General features: G+C 38.5%; 1 protein-coding gene and 1 pseudogene across 1 annotated transcript; one reads left to right on the top strand and one right to left on the bottom strand.

Annotated features, from left to right (window-relative positions):
- Nucleotides 1-364: 364 nt before the first annotated feature.
- Nucleotides 365-3,244, bottom strand: LOC146687095 (uncharacterized; annotated as a pseudogene).
- Nucleotides 3,245-14,568: 11,324 nt separating this feature from the next.
- On the top strand, nucleotides 14,569-16,721 carry LOC146687094 (tripartite motif-containing protein 16-like). The gene has a single exon (XM_085438131.1). It carries the CDS (start codon nucleotides 14,610-14,612, stop codon nucleotides 16,269-16,271), a length of 1,662 nt encoding a protein of 553 aa, XP_085294257.1. The 5' UTR covers nucleotides 14,569-14,609; the 3' UTR covers nucleotides 16,272-16,721.
- Nucleotides 16,722-23,954: the final 7,233 nt, after the last annotated feature.

Genomic DNA, 23,954 nt, shown 5'->3' with positions numbered 1-23,954 from the left:
ATTTTAATGAATGAATTCATATATTGTGTTGATGTTTTATTGTGTGAATAAACTGGAAGGTTTGACTATAAATCAAACTTTCAACAAAGTCTTTTCTTCTGTCTTCATTCCAGGATCTCACTCAAATCTGATGCAGAAAATATGAAACTAATCTGAGAGAATAACTGAAGCAGTTTTCCTCCTGAAGCATCACAAAGTTCAGAGTTCATGTTTAGAGCAGAAGATTCAGCAGTCGCTCTGTGACCTTTCAACTTTCTTCACTAAAACAGCTTCATTACAGAGAAACAAGTCACATTTTCTTCATGTTCTTAAGTCCTTTCAAATGTTTTTAATGATCCTTGAATGCAGCATCAGTGTCGCAGGTTTAAAAGGTCACTTTCTGTTGTGTTCAAAGATTTCCTTCAGATATGGTCTTTAATCAGTAAAGCCAGTGATACAGCAGTGTCATTAGCTGTGTTATTGGCACCAGGCTGTGTTTATGTATGTGTTTAAATCTGTCTGAGGATGTCTTCAGCATGAAATGATCATTTGCTCAGCTGCTGTGTCTCAAATGACTCCTACAGTCTTTGCTTATGTGACCAACTTTTAAACAACCAAAACAAATTCCCCTTTCCTTGATAAAAGTCAGCTTATCCCGATGAATTTTAGCTTTAAACTGCTTACAATTCTCTAGTAAATGATTGCTGTGTGAACAAAACAAACAACTATGCAGAACAGTGGAATTTGTTCTGCTTCCAGTTGATTGAGTTTTGAGGTACGATTACTTGTGATTCAGATGCAGAATTTGTACCAGAGTAATCTCTTTCTGCCGGAACAAATGTATCAGCACAAGGCGCTTCTTGTACGTGCCCTCTTTCAAAATAAGAGTTCATTCCATCAGAACGCTCAGAGCTACAAACTGAGTTTATTTTTAAGACACGAAGCTTTGCCTTAGTTGCTGCCAACTCTGTTTCCAAGGATAATTTCTCCTTTTCTTTTCTCAGTTTTTCCTCTTGCGCTTCAATAGAATGTTTTTCTTTAATGCAGCGAGTCGCTCCATGAGCGCTGCCTTGTCAGCCGCAGCTTTAATGTGTGCGGAAGATGTTGATGAAATTCGACTTTGCTGTGACAATGTTTTCGAAGGTGGCTTTACACTTGAGATATTAGAGACACTGTCTTCAGGATTTATTTCATCCAAACTTTCAACAGCTTGATCATTAAGAGCAGTATTGCTTTGTTCAGTATACGGCTCGCCTGCGTCCTGCAACCAAACCTTTACTTTGTCCATAAAAACAGAGAATGCTGTCACCTTAGACTGAAAATGTGCGCTTTGCCTTTTCACTTCATCTTCTGGCAGTGGCAAACTTAAAAAGGATTCTTGCAAAGCGTTTGCATCTTGATAGCATTTAATAAACTTCCCAAATTCAGAAGACACTTCCTTAACGTACTCTCTTGTTTACTCTTAATATCCGACATTTTTATTGTCCTCTTGGATTATTTCAAACATTATAAAGATGCGCAGCACACTGAGAATCCATAGCATAAAGCGCAAACATGATTGCACCGAACAAACATTTCCACGGAGGGCGTTGGCATGTTTCAATTAGTGATCCTATTATGCACAAATTTAGTACATCAAAACTCAGTTCATCAGTCTTTGTAGTGAAATAATGTCTTTAAACTCCAATAGCTTCACCGTTTTCCTTTACGGCTTAAACAATATTGTCACTCACCAGCTTTGATGAACGAGTGACATGTTGATCCAGGCTTCAACATCAAATCCGTCTGGAGTACTTACAGACGATCCAGTAACTTTTATTCGAGTTCGACGGTGATCCTTGAAATCCATATATCCAACATATCCATTAATGAAGGATTATTCCTTTGTCCACGGGCAGGTTTTTTACTTTTTGTAGTGGCAATTCCTTTTGTTTGACAAACCAAACATCCCACAATTAAAAGTCCACAAGCCACTGCTGCACTGAGATAATATTTCGTACGCAGGCAAAAGAAGTCCACTGTCCAAACTTTAAAGTTGCGTTTTTATGGTTTATTTTATCCAGTTTGGCAAGCAATAACAAGATCCATTTTTAGTTACGTCCTGCTGCTTCTCCTGCTCTAGTAAAAAACCATAGGCTCACCCCAGTGCATGCTGGTCCTATACCAGTCTCTTTATTTATAGAAACAAAATGGCCCTACAGCTTTTACTGACTAATTTAACAAGGTAACATCAAACAAACAAAACATTGAAACAAATATTAACCTACAAATAAACTTGTAAATAAACCCCAAAATATAAGTAAACTAACAACAAACTTTAACTAATTTCAAAATAATAAAAAAATAAGAACAAATAGCTCCAACAGAAGTTATTGGTGCAGACTGAATGTTCTGTAAACTACTCAGTCATAGAATGATTACGATATTGAACTAAAACAAATGCCTGAATCCTAAATTATGGATATCCTATTGTGGTGATCTAAAATGTAACACTAAATGTGATTAAAACACTAAAACTCTGGACTCCGGGGCTGAACGACCGCGGGGATCACCAGCCCGAGGAAAACACAAAATACACATGACTCCGTGAGAAAGACAATTCATTCTTGAATGAAGACGTTGATCAGACACATTTAAAATGTAGCCAATTGTGTTTATTATTAAATTATTAAGGAAATAGAAAAGCGGGGGAATAGAAAAGGGGGAGGGGTGGGGGTTAAAGAAGAGGGTAAAGGAAAGGGATAGAAAGGAGGAAAGAGAGGAGAGAGAACCCCAACTATGCCCTCTGAGCAAGCACTGGGTGCGACAGTGGATAGGAACAACTCCCTTTAAAGGAAGAAACCTATGACAGAACCAGGCTCTAGAGGGGCCAGTCAACTGTCGGGACTGGTTGGGGGGTGAGGGTGAAAGAGAGAGGAGGGGGGGGGGATGGGGCAGGTGTTAGGAGTTAAGGTGAAAATTACGATGCAACGGTGGAGGAGGAAGACGGGGTGACATCAGCAGAAGGAAAAGTAGAAAAAGTAGAAAAAGCAGGAGTGCTCTTTCTCCAGAAGAAGCGGAAGCGTTTTTTCTTCTTTTCCGTGATCTTTTCCACGAGCACTCTTTTCTCTAGGATGAGGGTTCGTAACTCATCAATTGTTTGTGTGTTTTCCTTCTCAAGTTTCCTGCATGTTGTCTCCACTTCTTCTAATTTGGCTTGTTTTTCTTCCAGCCTTTCTTTCAGTTCTTTACATTTGGCCTCCTGCATAAGCTTTGCCTCGTGCATCTCTGTATAACTGTGTTGTAATTTGTTGTGTGCGTCTTGTAGCTGCTGACTTCTCTCGAGTTCTTGAAGTGTACACTGCAGGTCTTTGTTTGTTTTCTCTACTTGCTGCTTTAACATCTGCACCTCAGTGTTTTTGCACTTCAAATTGTTGGAAAGTTTCTCCAGTTCTGTGTTTTTTCTCAGCATGTCACTGAGCTTACTCTGCATCTCTGAGCATTGTTTTTGCACTTTTTTCTTTTCCCCCTCCAGCTCAGTTGTTTTGGAGTTCAGTTGGTTATAACAGTCTTGCAGTTGTTGGTTTTTCCTCTCAAAGTCCTGGAGAATTTGTTTATCTTCTTTCTGCTTTATTTCCCATTGTTCTTTGTCTTGTAGGAAATCCTTATTTCTTTGCACAGTTTTATCAAGCTTTATTTTCAGCACGGTGTATTTTTCCTCCACGCCTTCAAGCTTGGAGTCCGTTTCTTTCTGTTTAATTTCTAGTTGCTTTTTTTCTTGAAGCAACTCTTTATTTTTGTTCAGTGTTTTATCAAGCTTCGCCTGCAGTGCTTTGTACTTTCCCTCCATGCCTTGCAGTTTGCGCTGCTTTATGTCCATTTGTTCTTTTTCTTGGAGGAGTTCTTGATTTTTTTGCAGAGCTTCATCAAGCTTTATTTGCAAGGCTTCCTTGTGTTTCTCGCTGTCCTGAAGCTTGCAATCCATATCTTCCTTTTTCATGGTCTGTTGCGCTTTCTTTCGAAGAAACTCAACCCTTCCTTTCAGCACTTTTTCATTTATCTCAGTGCCTTGGAGTTTTATGACCAGTTGTTTCTTCTCTTGGAGGAGTTCTTGATTTTTTTGCAGAGCTTCATCCAGCTTTACTTGCAGCTCCTGAATCTTTTTTCCCCTCTCTTTCTCGTTTTTCTTCTGTTGGAGGATTTCTTCTGTTGGTTTTTCTTGTACTTTATTAAGCTTTGCTTGGAGCTCAAAGATCCTTCCCCGCATGTCTAGGAGTTCCATTTCTTTCTCCTTTATAATATCTTCCTTATCAAGAAGCTGTCTGAACAGTCTATCTACTTCATCGGTCCTTCTCTCACAGTGCTCTCTCAGTAAGATAATCTCCGTTCGTTGTTTAAAAAAACTTTCCCAGATGTAATTGGTGTACTCTGGCTGGGGCGGGTGTCGCGTATTGTGATTGTTCATGAGATTTTCCTCATGCATTTCTTCCAAGCACATCTTCTGCAGTTGCGTATCGTCTTCTCGATTGCAAGGAGGAGTGCTGGGCTTTACGTTTTCTCTTTTTTTCTGCTTTCTTGGAGACATGTTGGAATCTGTTAACAGTGACTCTGAAAAGGATCCAAAAAGGGCTTCTCTGGCGAACGTTCGTTTGAATGCTGCAAACATAAATGCTGCGAATAACGGACTAAAAGTTCTTGCGTCTCACCCCTATTTATAGGTTTTAGGATCAAAGGATCGAAGGATCACAGTGGTGGTAAGATTCTAAATGTGTGTGACATCACAGTTCCGTAAGCCAATGAGGTTGTCACATGACATTTGTGAGAGGGCATTCCTTACTTGGACAAATTATCAATAAGCTTTCAATACCAGTAACAATGGTGACAGTATAATTGACAATTATGTGTCCAGTATGTTGGCTGATTTGCTTTTACTTTTTGCATATGAAAATAAAAGCTGGGCTGATTTTAACACCATTACAAGAAGTGTTGTTAATTATTCTTTTTGAATCCTAATCAGGTTACCACAAATTGTCTTTTAATTTAGTAGAACTTGAAATGTTTGTCAGTGGATAAACAATTCATAATGCAAAGTCAGAAACATCAAGTTATTCTTAGTACTGCATACTTGCAATACATAAGTTGTCCTAACAGTCATGTAGGGCATCCGTAGTTCAGGGGGTCGGGAAGCTCATCTTGTAACTGGATGTAATATTAGCAGACAGAGGGTTTGATGTTGCAGAATCTTTGGAGTTGTACCATGCTGAATTGAAGAGCCCAACTTTCACCAAAGGAAAGAACTAACTGGCCCCTAGATTGCCCAATCAAATCTCTTAATGCCACCAGCCCTCCCCTACCTTCACTGTGTGCTCAGCTTGTAGAAAAGAGTTGAGTGAGGAAGAAATGGCAAAAATGTGGAGCTGAAAAGCTAAGAGAGAAAAAGAAATTATATATAAATCAACGTGTCAAATTAATGGACATGTTAGTTATTGGAGTTCTGGCTGCATTTTATATATCTATATTGTGTCCTTTTTATAATAAATAATAAAAAACATTATTTATCCTCACTGTATGAACATTGTTGGAGTCCTTGAAGTCTCGTCATGTTGAAGTTACTCATGTGATGTGATGTTGTTATAATGATCCAGCTGGTGTGCAGCCATCATATTAGAGTTCTCTTTCTTCTTCTGATTTTATACCATTTTTCTGTGATGGTGTCACATTTACAGTGGTCGCAACAATTGCACCTATAGGACCCTGAAAAACTGGTGCACAGACTTCAGAGTCTAATAAGTGTCACCGCTGTAACCACTGCATAATGCAAACCATGACACGAGTTTAGTCTTGGTGTGAAACTCATTTTGGTTCATAGACACCAATCTGACCTTAAGTGGAACAGACCCATAAAACTAATGCGTAATAAATAAATCGAAATTCTCCCATCATCATTCTTTGGTAGGAAGTCATAAATAGGAGTTAAATTCAGACTCTGCACGGCTGGCTTCTCCTGTAACCCTGCATGTTTCTAAGGTTTGTTTTCTTTCTTTTTTTCTTGTTGTTCTTGTGCTTTTTGTCCTCGGGTGAGGTTTGAAGTGTCTGTGTGGTGCAGCTGGTCTGGTCTGTCCAGGCTGCACCACACAGACACTTCCAATCACCACACATCAAAGTACAAAGCGTATGACGTCATCACATTCTGTGTTAGGAAGTCACATTTAGGAGTTAAATTCATTGTTCATCATACTCAAGAAATCTTTCTGTTATCTTGATTAACTTATCCCAACATTGTCAATCAGACTAAGTGATCACATGACGCTAGTTATCAACTCTATAAGGTAAATCAGGGTTTCCCATTTTAGCTACTAGCCTGTTTACATGAAAGGGGTGGCGTTGGGGGCATCTGACCAATCACATACAGAGCAGCAGAACAGCTGACTTTACAAAGAAAGATTAAACTATAAACATGAAAAGGTTAAACACTTGTATTAATAAAGTTCAAATAGGAACTAAAAGTTCTTTTGCTGAGCTCTGTTGATGTTTACCAGTCTGGGAGAAAATACAAGCATAAATACAAAAATGGCCGTGGATATACTGGGAAAAGCATGTCGAATGATGAGCAGTGACACAGGAGACCAAGAGGAATTGCTCAGATAAGATTAAATGCTTTCATGGACGAGGACATGCTAGGGACAAGTGTTGCAGACAAAAGAAAAAACGAGATTAATGTTTATAGAGGAATTCAAAATGTTGTGAAATTGTTCTGCAGACAAATGGGAAAAGTCAAAGAATGAAGTTGAATTTAAGAATCTAAACTGATTAGACTACTGATGCTCATCAATGGAAAGATCCTCCCACTATCCATGGCACAGCAGTCCAAAGGGATCTTTCAGGTACTTGTTGTAAAGCAGTTTTCCAGAGAACTGATTGGTAGCTAAGTGGTGATTTCATACTTGTTGATCCGTAATCTCAAACACAACCTGCTCTGAAGCAGGTTTGCTCTACAGTTTAAGTCACTATGGTGATATACTCCAGTAAGAAGTGAGCTACCTTCATAGTACCTCTGTACTCATACCTGTGTGTTTCTTTGGCATTGCTTGTAGATATGTTTTAAAATGCAGCTGCAGTGCATTTTAAAACCTTAAGGAAGCTGTTATTGATATGGTGTAGATTAGCCAACAGATTTCTTTTCCTTTTTTTACCTGATGGACACAATGCAGTGTAGTAGCCCTGCCCCTCGTTATGGTTTGTTCTTCATCATTCACTCACTGTGCGTCGATATGCTGGATGTCTCCACAAACAGTTCTCTGCATGCAGATGCAGTTTTTCTTCATTTGGAGCTTTGTGGGAGCTGAGTTCTGTTTACAGAGATGTTAATGGTCCTGTATGTGACCTGTCACATTTTATTTATTAAACAGACCACCTTGCAGTGTAGCTTCCACGTTAGCTGAGGTTTGTTTTATTATTTGTTTTTGCTTGTTTTTTATTATTCTTGCTGATGATTTGTATTATCTAAATGTAAGGTTCATTCATATCAGTTTGCTTATTTAATTTAATACAGGTTTTTTTTGCCTTTATCTTTGTCTCCATAACTGATAGTCTCTTATATCAGTTCCTGCTCATAAGGTTACTTTAACATTTGAGGCCACGTTATGATTGGTTTAGGTGGCAGCACAAGCAGCTTTACTTCCATAAAATATATATTTTTTTTAAATAACATCTGAAGTAATTTAATGAGGAATGAGTCATCCAGTTCAGCTCTGGTATTATGATGATATAATATGTGCTTCAGTCTTAAACAAGCACAGAATTTAATGAGCTGCTTCTTCCCGACTCCCTGATTTCTGCACAGCTGGATTATTGTACCAAAGAAACTGTTTCTGTAATATTTCTGTGAAATATAGTAATCCACTAAAACCCAGTGAGTGTTGGTTAGCTAAGATTTGTTTTTGTTCTTGATGGAATCGAAACACTCAGAAACGTCATTAATATTCGCTTGTCCTGCTGCAGACTTTTCTATCCAATCTAACAGTGAGAGCGAGCATGTGGTGCCCCACCCACTGGCTACAGGCCACATATTTCTGCAGATAAAGGCACCACCGTATTTGCCTTTATTCCGATGAAATGTCCTCTAAAGGACGCCCACACAATTGATGAGAAGTCAGAGGCCAGATGCCGATATTGTAATTCCATTAGAAAAAAGGCTGCACTTAAGTAGGGAAGATATGTGTAGGGCTTTTAAGGCCATTGCAGTCCCAAATGGAGGCAGATGGGGTATGTGAAGTTCAATATCTGTGGGCTGAGCACCCTGATACCACAACTCAAGAGTTCTGTTTCCGCGTTATCAAAGGTAGCCGGTCAGAATATTCTGGATAATCCTTCATAATTGATCAGAATTTGCCAAATAGACTTAACATGGTGTTAAGTCTGTCACATCATTTATGAAAGTCAAAGGTTAAAGTGTGATTTTCATCAAGAAGAACTTAAAAAGAGAAACTACATGACTATGACTCGACATTAGGCACAGACAGGAATGCTCAAGCGGTATTAGCTGTTTGAAGGTACATTAGGAAAATGTTGAACGTAATGCACAACAAGCACCTTATTTCCTCCACAGAAGGTTGATAATTAACCTTTAACCTCCATCACTGTGATGTGTGAATACTTCTGCTACTTTACGAACTATTGTAATCATAAAACACTTTTAAAATCTGTATACTCCAATGATTTAAAAACAATAATACAGCAAACATTTAAAACCAATCTCATGACCAAGGGCGCTGCTGGCTTCAGGACCATGCAATAATCCATGTGTGGTTTGTATTTGTATTATAATACAGTCTGTAAGAAAGCCTTTTGTCATATTATTGAGAATATTGATCAACTAATTGTGATGGTGATGGTGCTCATCCGTCTTTTATCAGTCACTGCATTTTAACACAGTTTGCTCACCGTACATTCCAGTTTCTGGTCTCTGAAACCAGTCAGACCTGAGCTCCTGGGGGCCTCCCTCAGGTGAATGTTGTTTTTTAAACTTCGTACCGCTTACGAAACTTCCCCAGCAGAACAATTGGTTTCAGGTTTATTCCTGTTAAGAGTTTGTATATGATAGATAGTTGTTGTTTTTTAAATATCGGACACATAATCGGGAAAACACAAAAGGGAAACATTTGTCTTCTTTCTTTTTCATTTTCCCAGCACTAGTTTATTACATCACAGCTTAAAACACCGATTCCAGTATTCAACTAGTTATACATCATTTCCATCCCTTCTTCTTACTGTGTTGAGCCATCAGAGATGCTTCATATTTCCATGTTTTACAGGATTGTCTGCCTGGAGTCTGTCGTCATTGTGCTTAAATAGTAGTTTTGACTTTTCATGTAAATGTCAGGATAGGCAGCATCTTCTTTAACTAGTTCAAGCTGCCAAAATAAATCCAGAATTAAATTTTAATCCTCATAAAAGGTTGAAAATAATTGTTCTGAATCCAAAACAGTTAGATGTAGTTAGTTAATTTCCCTCGTTTTGTTATTACCCTAGAGTAGCGTTGGTGTATCTTTTCTCTCTCAGTTAATATTTATTATAAACATCCATCATAACAGCATATATGCAATTACTGGTCACTTTGTTAGGTACACTTTGTTTATAGCAGGTATGACCCCTGTTGCTGACAGAACTGCGTCATGAAGTCATGTTCATTAATTGTTGACTTGAATCTGCCGTTCCACCTCATCCCAAAGATGCTCTATTGGAGTACAGTGAACTCATCTTCATGTTCAAGAAACCAGTTTGAGATGATTTGAGATGATTTTGAGATGGAGTGGTAAAGTCTATGTTTTTAGGGGAAACCACTGAAAAAGAAATCATAGCTAATGTAGCAGAATCTAAAAACAAGACATCCACTGACTGATGGGTTAGACATGGTCATCGTAAAAAATACCTTGGATTGTATAATCAAACCTCTCTGTTATATTTTTAATCTCTCATTTTATTCGGGTGTATTTCCTTTTTTTTTTTTTTTTTTTTTTTTTTCCCCCTTTGGATCTATAGCCCTCAGAATTGTTGTCTTAAGGCCAAGAAAGATGCCAACCGGATTTATTTTACCAAGTGGATCATCATGGCCTTGCCATATTGGTCCATTTGATTGACCTTTATTGAATTTATTTTATTTTCAGTTGTTACAAACGGGACAGACATGACTGTGGGATAGGACAGGGGGAAAGAATGAAAGAAAGAGAGGGAGAGAAAGAAAACCAAAGGGGAGAAGAGACGGTGAGAAGGGGAGGGGGGGAGAGAGAGAAAGAAAAACAAACAAACAAAAAAAACAAAACACCTGGGTCACCTGTATGGAGAAAAAACAAACAAACAGAAGAGAAAGCAAACAACAAAGAGCAACATAATAAGAAAAAAAAAAAAGCACCATCACAATAAACTAGCTAGCAGTAGATATCAATAGTTACTAAATAATAAACGATATTGTGCAGCACGCAAGATAGACAGCACACAATGTGCTTTGAGGCAGCAGCCAAGAAAGCTGTAGTCCGCGTCTGTGAATACCCATGTGTACACCTGTGTGCATACCTGTGTGGATCAGCATGCTTGCATTCCAAAGGTTTCTCCATGTAACGATCTGCTAGGGAGTGTGGGGAGCCACAGCCCTGTCCTCTATGGTATCAAGCAGGTATGGAGGAGATCAAAACTCCAGACATCCAGAGGCCCCCAGAACACAAGAGACAAGAGATTCGGGTGTATTTCCTGACCGAATGAAAGTGGCAAAAGTTATCCCTCTTTATAAATCGGGAGACAGACATAGTTTTAATAATTATAGACCAGTATCATTGCTATCACAGTTTTCTAAAGTGCTTGAAAAATCTCTTTGCACAAAGATTTGATAGTTTCATTGAAAAACATCAACTGTTAAGCGAAAGTCAGTACGGATTTCGACGGAACAGATCAACAGCAATAGCATTAATGAGTACTATTGAAGACATTTCATCAGCAACACATCATAATAAATATACTATTCATTGATTTAAGAAAAGCTTTTGACACTCTGCAACACTCCATCTTGATTTCTAAGTTAAGAACTTATGGTGTGAGAGGAATAGTATTGAACTGGTTAAGCAGCTATTTACATAATAGGTTTCAGTATGTGCAGTGTTTAGGCAATTCATCTGATAGAATGAAAATAGAATGTGGGGTCCCTCAAGGTTCTGTTTTAGGACCAAAACTTTTTAATTTATATATAAATGACATTTGTGATGTGTCAAAAATGTTGAATTTTGTTTTGTTTGCAGACGATACAAATTTTTATTGTTCCGGAGAGAACTTGAAAGAATTGGCTAAAATTATGGTTATTGAAATGAAAAAAATGAAAAAATGGTTTGATGTAAATGAGTTATCACTGAATTTGGAAAAAACAAAGTTTATGATATTCGGAAACCGTGTAAAGGAGGAAGAGATAGTATTATCTATAGAGGGAGTATTAATTGAAAGAGTGACATAATTCCGTTTTCTGGGTGTAATAGTGGATGACAAGTTAACATGGAAATCACATATTGAACATGTTAAAAAAAAGTTGGCTAAAAGTATTTATATCCTGGGTAATGTTAGATATATATTAGATTACCACTTAGAGCCCCCGAGAGCAGCCAGTTGGCTTTTCTACCTTTAAAACCTAGGGTAGAAAGGTAGAAGCCTGGCCGGCTGGTGGTAATGAGAATATTATATTTTTCATTGTTTCTACCCTATCTGAGCTATTGTGTTGAAGTATGGGGGAATACATACGTGACTAATATGAAACCATTATATTTATTACAGAAGAGAGCGCTTCGAATTATGCATAATGTTAAATATAGAGAACACACTAATAATTTGTTTATAAAATCGAAATTGTTAAAACTAGAAGACATAGTGAAATTACAGACTTTAACTATTATGTTTAGGGCAAAAAATAAAACACTACCTCTTAAGTTACGAAGTTTATTTGTATTGTGTTCAGAAAATGGGGACGGCAAAAGGAAGTTTTATTTTAGAATAGAATAGAATAGAATTCAACTTTATTGTCATTGCACATGCACAGGTACAGGGCAACGAAATGCAGTTTGCATCCATCCAGAAGTGCTTTAGTGATATAGATATATTACAATATATATTAGCAATAGTATAGATATGTAAGTATATTACAGAAATGGGTCTATTATGGTATGTTATAATGTACACGGTATGAAGTATGTTGTGAATATTCTATAACTAAGTATGTACAGGCTGTAGTGAGTACAAGCTATGTACAGGCTATGAACAGGATATAAATATGAAAAACTATACAGAATATGAAATAAATAACTTTACAGAAATCTGAGATATACAGCTATACAGAAATGGGAACTATGCAAGTTGTAAACAGTTGTAGGATTAAAGATTATTGAATGTACAGAATGATTATTTACACAGAGCTATACAGTAGTGCAGTTAAGATAAGTGAGGGTGTAGATAGTTTCTACAGAGGCTATATAAAGTGCTAGTGGTTGTGAGTGGTGGTTCTGTCCTAAGCACCGGTTTGCTCGAACCACACAAAGGCAAATGTGTCCAACAGTCATCGGCATAAGAAACTGGAATTCTCTCAGTGATCATCTTAAGTGTTGTATAAATGTTTCTCAATTTAAAATCTGCTATAAGAATAAAATGATAAACCAATATGAAGAAGTTGAAAAGAATAGAATTTAATTGCAGAAAAATGATCTTTTAGTTTGATATTTAGTGGTATTGCTCATTGTTGAGTATATTGTTCTGTTTGCTTTGTTTTGTTTTGTTATGTGCAGAAAATTGTCATTGTGTAATTTTGGTTGCCTACTTGTATTACCACAGATAGGGGGCAGGTATCAATAAGAATTTATTCTTCTTCCTGCTCCTTTTCATGCATGGAAACAGTGTTACTTTAATTGAAAGGAAGGTTGTGTATGGGAATGAATTACTGCTGTGTGAAACAAAAAAAGACTTTTCCCCCCATTCCATGCAAGGCCACCTGGGTTGGCTGGAAGACTGTTTACTTAGCCTAGCAGGGCGAAGGACACTGTCTCAGCTGAACTCTGGACACACACACACACACACACTTACACTGATATGCACACACTGATCCCCCCTCCATTTCCAAACGCCTTCGATGCTTGTGCCCTACCGGGGCAGATGGCAGTCGACTGGACCAGCGCAGACATGCTGCAGGACCGGATGCGCTGTCTACACCGGCTCTCTCTTACCCTTTACCCGCCCCTGTTGCTTGTCTTGTGTTTCTATGGTGTATTGATAGTCATGTGCTTTTTGTGCTGAGGTGTTTTTTCTGTTATCAAACTGTTCTCCCACTAGGAGCTCAGTCTGAGTGGAGTTTTTTTTCTCCTCCTCTAACCTCATGTTATGTATTTTTGTTGTTTTTTTCCTATCAGCCTACCTTTCTGACATGTCTCCCCAATGTGATGTTTGTGTAAAGTTGGTCAGAAGGTTTCTTTGTAAGTGTGCATGCGCCATTAGCGTGCTGCCTGCTGTAACCCTAATTTCCTTTGGGATTAATGAAGTATTCTGATTCTGATTTACCCATTAAGATTTTAAATGAAACGATAAACAAAGGCCAAGAAAACTGAGTTAAACTCCTGAGTCTACTATATATTTGCACCATGAAGAAATGAATTCTTTGCACCAGTAATAAATAATCAAATATATCAAATTATCATCAATATTTAAATAAATGAACCATCGCACCAAACAAAACAACAATTCAACAGACAGTTCTATAAACCTGTGGATGATTCAAAGTGCTGCTATAACTGCACAACAAAACTGCAGTGAGAAAAGCTTTGGATGTTCAGTTTAGTTATAATGACAGTTAAACAACTAAAATACTCGATTAAGTAGGTGAGAAAAAGTTACATTTACTGGATCAGTTTAAGACCAAAATACATTTGAATGAATTACTGACATGGACACTTTGTGAAAAATTACTAAACAGTTCAGGTTTTTTAAATCCACTGTGACTGTGTACACAGGAAAGACTACAAAATAATGTTTGTTTGTTTGTTTGTTTTTGTAAACACTGTGGACTGATCTGCATTTGTTGTTGCTAAATTTAAATATTTGTTACTATTTAATGATCATAATCTCATTTGAACATAGGTTTGATTTAGTGGAGTCAGTTGTTCCCATGCATCATTCTGTAAGTGTGAGAATGAACTAAGATTAGAAAATGTCAAAATATAAAGTGTAATTTATTTTTATTCATTACAGCATCCTAAACTTTGCTGAACTTTTTGAAATATAAAATAAACTCGCTGAGTGTTGACTGTCACATTTCAAACATCCAAGTAAAGATAAACTATTAAACTTTAACTGGGTCAGACTTGTTACTGCATGATGTAATCACACATAACACACACTGCATCATGTGATTGGCTCTTGGTTGCTCTGTAAGAATATATCTCCCTTCACAGATGTGTCTGTATCAGGATGGGTCTAAACAACATGGTGTAAATGCAGTTGCTGGTGAGCCTCATTTCCTGTAGGAGGTGAACAAGAGCAGAGATCTGTTTCCCTTCAGAGCACAGAGGTTGTTTCTGTTCAGAGGAAGTGAAACTGTCGGACAGTCACTGAGAGACGGTGAAACGGCACAGCACATGAATCAAATGGATCAAACAAAAATCTGCTGTTCAGTCTGTTTGGATCTACTGAAGGATCCGGTGACTATTCCCTGTGGACACAGCTACTGCATGAACTGTATTAAAAGCTTCTGGGATGAAGAGGAAAAGAAGAAAATCTACAGCTGCCCTCAGTGCCGGAGGACTTTCACAGCAAGGCCTGTCCTGGAGAAAAACACCATGTTAGCAGATTTAGTGGAGGAGCTGAAGAAGACTGGACTCCAAGCTGCTCCTGCTGATCACTGCTATGCTGGACCTGAAGATGTGGCCTGTGATCTGTGCTCTGGCATGAAGCTAAAGGCTGTGAAATCCTGTCTAGTGTGTTTGGTCTCTTACTGTGAGAAACACCTTCAGCCACATTATGATGTGGTTCAATTAAAGAAACACAAGCTGGTGGAGCCCTCCAAGAAGCTCCAGGAGAACATCTGCTCTCGTTATGATGAGGTGATGAAGATGTTCTGTCGTACTGATCAGCAGAGTATCTGTTATCTCTGCCCTGTGGATGAACATAAAGGCCACGACACAGTCTCAGCTGCAGCAGAAAGGACTGAGAGGCAGAGAGAGCTGGAGGTGAGTCGACAAAACATCCAGCAGAGAATCCAGGACAGAGAGAAAGATGTGAAGCTGCTTCAACAGGAGGTGGAGGCCATCAATCAGTCTGCTGATCAAACAGTGGAGCACAGTGAGAAGATCTTCACTGAGCTGATCCATCTCATCCAGAAAAGAAGCTCTGATGTGAAGCAGCAGATCAGATCCCAGCAGGAAACTGAAGTGAGTCGAGTCAAAGAGCTTCAGGAGAAGCTGGAGCAGGAGATCACTGAGCTGAAGAGGAAAGATACTGAGCTGAAGCAGCTCTCACACACAGAGGATCACATCCAGTTTCTACACAACTACCCCTCACTGTCAGCACTCATCGAGTCTACAGACTTATCCTGCATCAATATCCGTCCTCTGAGGTATTTTGAGGATGTGACAGCAGCTGTGTCAGAGGTCAGAGATAAACTACAGGACATTCTGAGAGAGGAATGGACAAACATCTCACTGACAGTCACTGAAGTGGATGTTTTACTGTCAGACCCACCAGAGCCAAAGACCAGAGCTGGATTCTTAAAATATTCATGTGAAATCACACTGGATCCAAACACAGCGTACAAACAGCTGTTATTATCAGAGGGGAACAGAAAAGTAACAGTAGTGTATCAACAACAGTCTTATTCTGATCATCCAGACAGATTCACTGGATCGTGGTCGGTCCTGAGTAGAGAGAGTCTGACTGGACGTTGTTACTGGGAGGTGGAGTGGAGAGGGGGAGGAGTTGATGTAGCAGTCGCATACAAGAATATCAGCAGAACAGGGAGTGATTGTAGATTTGCACGTAATGACAAATCTTGGTCATTAGAGTGTTACAACAACAGTTTTACATTTTGGTACAACAACATCCAAACTCCTGTCTCAGGTCCTCGTTCCTCCAGAGTAGGAGTGTACCTGGATCACAGAGCAGGTATTTTGTCCTTCTACAGCGTCTCTGAAACCATGACTCTCCTCCACAGAGTCCAGACCACATTCACTCAGCCGCTCTATGCTGGACTTTGGCTTTACTATAATTATGGAGACACAGCTGAGTTGATTAAGCTCAAATAGACTGAAGTCTTTCATATTGTGGGTTTAAATCTGTATTTTAGTTTCATTTTATTTGCTCTCCATCATTTCTGCACAGAGATCAGCTGTCAGTCAAACATTATGGGTGGTACCTCCACATCTTCTAGTTGTTCTCTTGATGTTTCTGAGTTTTTAAAGGAGATCTTTCCTGTGACTGTTTATGGAGGCTATCACTGCTCATCATCATTTTGATTTACTAAAATATTTCTCCACATGAAAATGTAAACTTCTCTATCCTCTAAATGTTTCTGGAATATTTGTATTGAACAATGTCGACATTTCTCTTTATGAGTATGGCAGACCATGTGTGTGTGTTTGTGTTTGTTTTTGTCAAAATCATCAAACAAATGAGGAAAAACTGTGATTTTAATGAATGAATTCATATATTGTGTTGATGTTTTATTGTGTGAATAAACTGGAAGGTTTGACTATAAATCAAACTTTGAACAAAGTCTTTTCTTCTGTCTTCATTGCAGGATCTCACTCAAATCTGATGCAGAAAATATGAAACTAATCTGAGAGAATAACTGAAGCAGTTTTCCTCCTGAAGCATCACAAAGTTCAGAGTTCATGTTTAGAGCAGAAGATTCAGCAGTCGCTCTGTGACCTTTCAACTTTCTTCACTAAAGCAGCTTCATTACAGAGAAACAAGTCACATTTTCTTGATGTTCTTAAGTCCTTTCAAATGTTTTTAATGGTCCTTGAATGCAGCATCAGTGTCGCAGGTTTAAAAGGTCACTTTCTGTTGTGTTCAAAGATTTCCTTCAGATATGGTCTTTAATCAGTAAAGCCAGTGATACAGCAGTGTCATTAGCTGTGTTATTGGCACCAGGCTGTGTTTATGTATGTGTTTAATTCTGTCTGAGGATGTCTTCAGCATGAAATGATCATTTGCTCAGCTGCTGTGTCTCATCTCTTATCAGACATTGGTTGGAACAGAGTTTTGTTGCTGACCATCTGACAAGAGGGTGAAGAAAAGCTTCAGGCTTCATTTGGACACTACGTTGGACAGAAGTCTCCACAAAAATGACTCAGAAACACAAATATTATCAATGAAAGTCCAAATGTCAAAAAGGGGTCATACATGATGCTGAGAAATGTCCTTGAACATTTGAACATGAGTCAGAGGGTTGTCAGGTTTCTACACTGCATCGTGGCATCAAGCCTGAGATGTCTGTGGAAACAAGTATGGAGGACACAAATGCACAGACGCAGTCGAGCTGTTTACTGCTGATGAGGAAGGAAAATAGTCTGTTGGATATTAAAGCAGCATTTATTAGAGTAAGAACAGATACTTGTGTCCTTCATTTGATCCCCGTCAATTTACAGAAGACTTAAGGACCCTTTGACTTCTAACATACAGCTGCATGTTTACAATTTTATTATTTATTGATCTCTAGCAAAGCGAGACTTTACTGATTAAAGATATATAATCAGACATATTACTGTTACTTTCTGAAAAAGACTCACATAAAGCAGATTTATCACAAGCAAACATCAAGACACATCCTTCATGGCTTAAAGTTGCAGTGGGACTCTTTCGCCATCTGGTGGTTGTAACAGTTATGACAACTGTTCCTGCATATATGTCCCTCCTCAGTGTGAAGAAGACTGGACTCCAAGCTGCTCCTGCTGATCACTGCGTGTTCCTCCTGTGTCTAAAATCTATTTCCATTATGAATCAGGAAACTGTTTGCACCAATCATAAAGCCAATAAAATACGTCACACACTAAGAAATAACAAAAAGGAATTGTGCATTTCAAGGAGATTTTTCCCTCGTTTTTTGAAATCATAAGAATACAAACTAATGCAAGACTGTCATGTTTTCATAAGTTTGTAGAGACACTGTTCTGTTGTATTCTAGGACATCAGTCACTTTTTAAATGCATGCTACTCCTCCTCATCATCATCATCATCATCAGCACCCATGACCTCCTTTTAGTCTTTGTTTTGTTATTTTTCAGAGTTCAGGAGACGTTCTTATGGGATTTCCACAGTGTACAAGTACTGTTTAGAGCCTTTACCTAAAAGAAAAGAGTAAAGTACAAAGTAGATTTACTCACTGCAGGAAAATAATGCCTCAATCTGATATATTGTCTTATATGACAAACTGAAAGTGATGCATCAAAGTGTAAGCAGCATTTTCCTGTTACAGCTGGTCTAGATGGAACTGATCTGATCTCCTTTATGTGCAGGTAGATATCCAGTGGGTTTGCTAAGGGTCACAGATGAGGGGCTGTGTGAGATGTTTAATGGGAAAGGAAATAAAACCATTGTTCCAGACCTGCAGCTAAGATACTCGAGTATCTTCAAATATGAAGCTGAGTATTACTTCCATACTTTCCTCCACTGCTGATGACCTTGTTACCTGCTGCTCCCTGTTAATGATCAGCCTCAGTTCTGATAGTAAACTGTTGGCTCTCTGGGGGGAAGAAAGAAGTTTGTATTTGTTTAAGATACAATGAAATCATATTTTGACATATTGGAAGATGACATGGAGCTGAAAAAATACTACAGGTATAAATGGAAACTACAGTTTATTTCTGTTATTTCCTGTGATAGTGTTTGTACACTCGCTCATGATAACTGTTCATTCAGCTGCTGTTTTTGTCTGCTGGACATCTTTAGCTTTCAGTAAGGATGCATTCATAGATCAGCACATCTTTTTGAACCACATTTCTTATGATACTCAGAGTTTACATTTTGGAAATGTGGTGAGACCTGGGGTAGAAAGAGACTGAAGCTTCAACCTCGGCAGTTTTGTGTGTGTCTGAAGCAGAAAGATAAGAACTGTGTGGCCAACTCATCACACACATAATCCTGAATCAGAAAAACAGCATCAAGTGTTGTAATTGTTAAACACAGAAGTGTGATTTATATGTGGTTTTACTGATGGTTAACACAGTCGCACAAACACCTGAAACTGATCAAAATATAAAACAACATATTAAACATAAATATGTGCCAGTTACCAGAACTTATATATGTTTTCTGAGATTTAATTCTGCTCAGTTTCTCAATACTCACTCATACAAAAGTTTGTTATGTTTTATTGATTATTTGGCTTTAGGTTTTCCAGTTTTCCAGCTGCTGCTGTTTTAATGTTTGCCTGGGAAAAGAAATTTCAGTTAGTGTGGGAAGTTTGGTTAAGCTGGTGGAAAACAATACTGTTACACTGAACTTTTGGATAAGATTGTCTTACCTGTGGTTTCTCTGATGTGCACGACAAAACAGTCTCCAGGCAGCTCGAGTGCCCATTTAAAGGTTCCTGGTGGTACCAAGTGATTGAAGAGAGGATTGAAAAGCCATATTAGTTTATTGTAGATTGTAGTCAGTTGGCCAAGCTTGTAATGAAAAACGGTTCATTACTCGAAGCTTTCATCACAGTCCTCTTTGGTGACATCTGGTGGACAAATATATGAAGAGCAGCTTGAGTCTGCAGCTTATAATGAACTGCTTCATTATGATTGCCCACTCTGCAGAGCTGACAGCTTGTGTTTGATGTCATGTGACAGTTCTGTGTGATATCGGGCTGATATGTTGCTTTGAACGTGAATTTTTGGGGGGTGAAAAAATTATGTTATCATCAATCAATCATGTGGTCAGAAGAATCTGTGCTTACCTTGCAGGAATGTTTTAAATTGACAGATTGGGAAGTTTTTATTCAGTCTTGATGCTTTGGTGGATGTTAGCTCATATGCAGTTTTTGTAAAGACATGATTATACCCCTTAAGCGTGCTAAAGTGTACCCTAACAATAAGCCATGGGTCACCAAATGCATCAAATCCTGTTTAAGGAAAAAGAGACAGGCTTTTAAAGAGGGGGCTGTTCCTGACTTTCAGGCAGTCACCAAAGACTTGAAAATCGAGCTCTTGAAAGCAAAACAGATCTACAAAAACCTTCTTGAAAGAAAATTTGCTGCAAAACGTTTTGGGTCTGCCTGGACTTGTATGAAAACCATATCAGGGTTTCAAAATCCCCAGAGCAGCAGTCAGATCATTGTAGACGGTTTTAAGTCAGACAGAGATTTGAATATGCTTGATGCTCGTTTTAGTTCTTCTGAACTGAAACAGAAACTGAAAGATACTCAACACTTCATCACTGAACTCAGCGATGTCCAAAAGGCCTTTCATACAGTTAATGTGAACAAGAGCCAGGGCCCTGATAACATTAGTGCCGCCTAATTAAATCTTGTGCTAAAGAGCTCAGTCCTAAATTTCAGCTTATTTTCAATAAATCCTTTCAAATACAAAATGTGCCCTCGCTTTGGAAGGAAGCTGTCGTCGTTCATGTCCCTAAATCTAGTCGTCCAAACGTCCTGAATGACTTCAGGCCTGTTGCCTCACCTGAGTTGTCATGAAAGTCTTTGAAAAAATCCTCAGAAATGTGATTATGGAAGAGATTGAATATCAGCTGGATCCAATGCAATTTGCGTGCAGGCCCAACAGAGGAGTGCAGGACGCGCTTTGGACTAAATCTGATTCTTAAACATATAGAGAGTAAAGGGACTTTTGCAAGACTTCTTTTCATTGATTTTTCTTCTGCTTTTAATACAATACAGCCCCATATTTTAATGAAAAGACTTTTAGAAGAGTTTGAAATCAGGAAAAACCTGGTTTGCTGGATTTTTAGATCTTTTAACTGACAGGTCACAAAGCGTGAGAATAAATGGGGTTCTGTCTGACCCAGTGTTCTCCTCCACAGCTTCTCCTCCAGGGTCTCTTATCGCCCTTATTATTCATTCTCTTTACAAACACGTGTCAGAGCAGATATGAAAACAGGGCCATCATTAAATTTACAGATGACTTTGTTATTGTCAGCTTACTGAAAGAGGGTGAAACTCACCACGGTCCAATCATTGATGACTTTGTTCAGTGGTGGGAGGAGTCTTATCTCCAATTGAACATATCTAAAACAAAAGATATGGTTATTGATTTTAGGAAACAACTAAATGGGCACAGAGTCACTTTAATTAAAGGTCAGAAAATAGAGCAAGTGCAATCATATAAATATCTTGGGACCATAATCAATGAAAAACTGAACTTTTATTGCAAATCGGTCTGTAAAAAGGGTCACCAGTGCCTTTACTGCCTCAGGAAACTTGCTCATTTCCACATCGAGCGAAAGATTTTAACTTTGTTTTCTTGTTCTTTTATTGAGTCTGTTTTATCTTTTTGTTTGGTGGCATGGTTCAGTCAGACCTCTGTCACAGAGAAAAATTGACTGAATTAGTGAGTGAGATGGTCCAGTCGTCTGATAGATGAGTCACAGGCCTGTTTAGACTCCCTGTACTCTAAACAGGTACCACAGATGGCTTAATCAATCCTTAAAAATGGTTGCCATCCTCTACGGGGTGGATTTAGCTTCTTTCTTCAGGACGGAGGTTTCTAGTTCCAAGATGCAGGACAAAGCATTATAAAAACAGCTTTGTCCCTGCTGCTGTCACTGAACTCAATAAGAATTGTTTTTGATTTGATTCACTTTGTTTAATTACTAAATATGTGTTTTGTCAGGTTTCATTAGGTGTGTGTGTTTGTGAAGGGAGGCCAAATGCTATCATTGTTCTGTAAAGCAAATTTACCTGTGGGTATAAATAAAGTAACCTTAACTTAAAGCTTATAGGAGGTTGTGAGGTCACTGCCTCCACCTGATTATGTAATTAACCAGCAGACTGGTACGTTTATATATAATATACTATAAGTTATATCATTATAATTATGTGTACATCATATTTCTTATGTACATTTTAGACCTGGGAGCAGAAATGCTGATGAACTGGTTTTTATTCAGGAACAGGCAGAGCGTCCTCTCTTCCTGGCTCCATGTCTATAATTATGTCACACACTGATTCGCTCTCACAAAACCACCAAAACACGGCACAAATCCCACCAATGGTTCAATTCCTTATAAATCATTGAATCAGGTACTGAAGCAGTGACGTGCTGAATGAAGCTTCAGACGTCATTGATCACGTGACTCTGTTCAGTCAAACCAAGCCTCAGCACAGCGTTTCTGAAGCAGTGTGTTGATTTTTTGACACACGTGCCGGAGCTTCAGCTTCAAACGGGCCGTCACCATCAGAGTTGCTGGAACCATGTCCCACTACTGGCTACTCTGTTTTATTCTGTGTTAAGTTTTTGAATGTGAATTTTCTGTGTTAAGAATAACAAAGAAAATGTAATGAAGTGATTTTAAAGTTTAAACTTTGTGTTAAATCTTGTAAGTCAGAGAGAGAGAGAGAGATGAGGTGTGGGTGCACATCAGATGATCAAATGTCAACAACCTGATTGGCCCAAGTATGAAGATGTGGCGTCCAGTGAGGGAAGGGGGGAGAAAGGGTGAGCAGGTATAAAAGTGAGGTGAAGAAGAGATTCGGAGTTCTTCCCTTTTGTCCTCTGTGAGATGAGCAGTTCAGAAGTTTGGATCTAAGAGGTTCACAGTTAAAATTCCAGCAGAGACGCTAAAAGGAGAACCACAGTCCAACATGTGAATGTTTTTAACCCTTTGTGAAACAACAAAGGCATAAATATGATCATATCAATATTATCTACTGGGTCAGACTCATAGGATCAGGGATTAGAACTCCTTTTATCAGAGAGATGAAATCTACTTCCTGTACAGGGTTTTTTTGTGGGCCTACCGATCGACAGAAACTAGAGTCAATAAAAAAACTGGACATTGGCTCAATGTGTGTGTGGCACAGGTAAACAAGGACTGAGCGCTGTGTAGTCCCACATAAAGTCAGACACCTGGTCACCCTAGGTGGACCATGGCATGGTCTATATGGAGGACACAGACACTGCTGAAAACATGACTCTGTCTGGTTTAGATGATCAAATGTCTTTACTTTAGGAGGCTGTGGCTCAGAGTACATTCACATAATGCCTTTGAATAAATGTAAAAAGCTTGTTTTTCTCCTGCTTTGATTTCTTTGTCCAGGTAGAAATTCTGCTTTTTGCCTCTAAAATCTGAAACAGTTTGAAACAAAGTTTGGCGCTCTAATCCTCTCTGTGTTTGTCCTTTGGTCAGATGGTGATATTGAATGAAATATTCCAGTATTCAGTAGCTCAGCAGCTTTGTAACATGTGGTTTTGCACACTGTTCAAACCTCAGATGTTTGTGTAAACAAGTGTGGAGGACACAAACTGACGGGGGGAGGAACGACATTTACTGTTGATGTGTCTGACATTTAGTCTCCATGAGTTCTCATAAGACTGAAGAACTCTGTGATCGCTAACATGCAGCTGTATGTTTTGAAATCATGTGTCTCATTCTCTGGACTTTACTAGACAACGAGTGAAGAACATGTAACGAATATCATCTTTAAAGTGATGAATAATAACTCTGCCTCTGTGTCATAAAAAGATCGTACTTCTGAAAGGTCAGAGGGCAGCATCCACTCTGGTTTTACACAGTTTTGCAGGTTTAGCTCTTCTGAAGTTCAGCACCTGCTTTTTCAACCAATCAGAAGCCAGTATTGTAGAGAGTTCATATTTCATTTCATGCAATTGAATAATTTTGAATGTTTAGGTGAATATTTATATTTAGAGTATTTTCTCGATCAGTGTCTTCAGTCCTGACCCTGAGTGCGTACATTTAAAAATAAAGTGATATAACTTCTTTTACATTACTGTGAACTTCTTGTACAGTTTGACAGCTGATTG

This window comes from Copadichromis virginalis, linkage group LG18 (genome assembly GCF_057382275.1).
Source record: "Copadichromis virginalis isolate Kocher_CV1m ecotype Utaka linkage group LG18, C_Virginalis_male_GT1.1, whole genome shotgun sequence".
In the NCBI taxonomy this organism is placed as follows: domain Eukaryota; kingdom Metazoa; phylum Chordata; class Actinopteri; order Cichliformes; family Cichlidae; genus Copadichromis; species Copadichromis virginalis.
This window is presented reverse-complemented; position numbering and strand designations above follow the sequence as displayed.

Excerpts from the sequence above, each read along its gene's own strand:
- LOC146687094 (XM_085438131.1), top strand. The coding sequence starts at position 14,610 with ATGAATCAAATGGATCAAACAAAAATCTGCTGTTCAGTCTGTTTGGAT.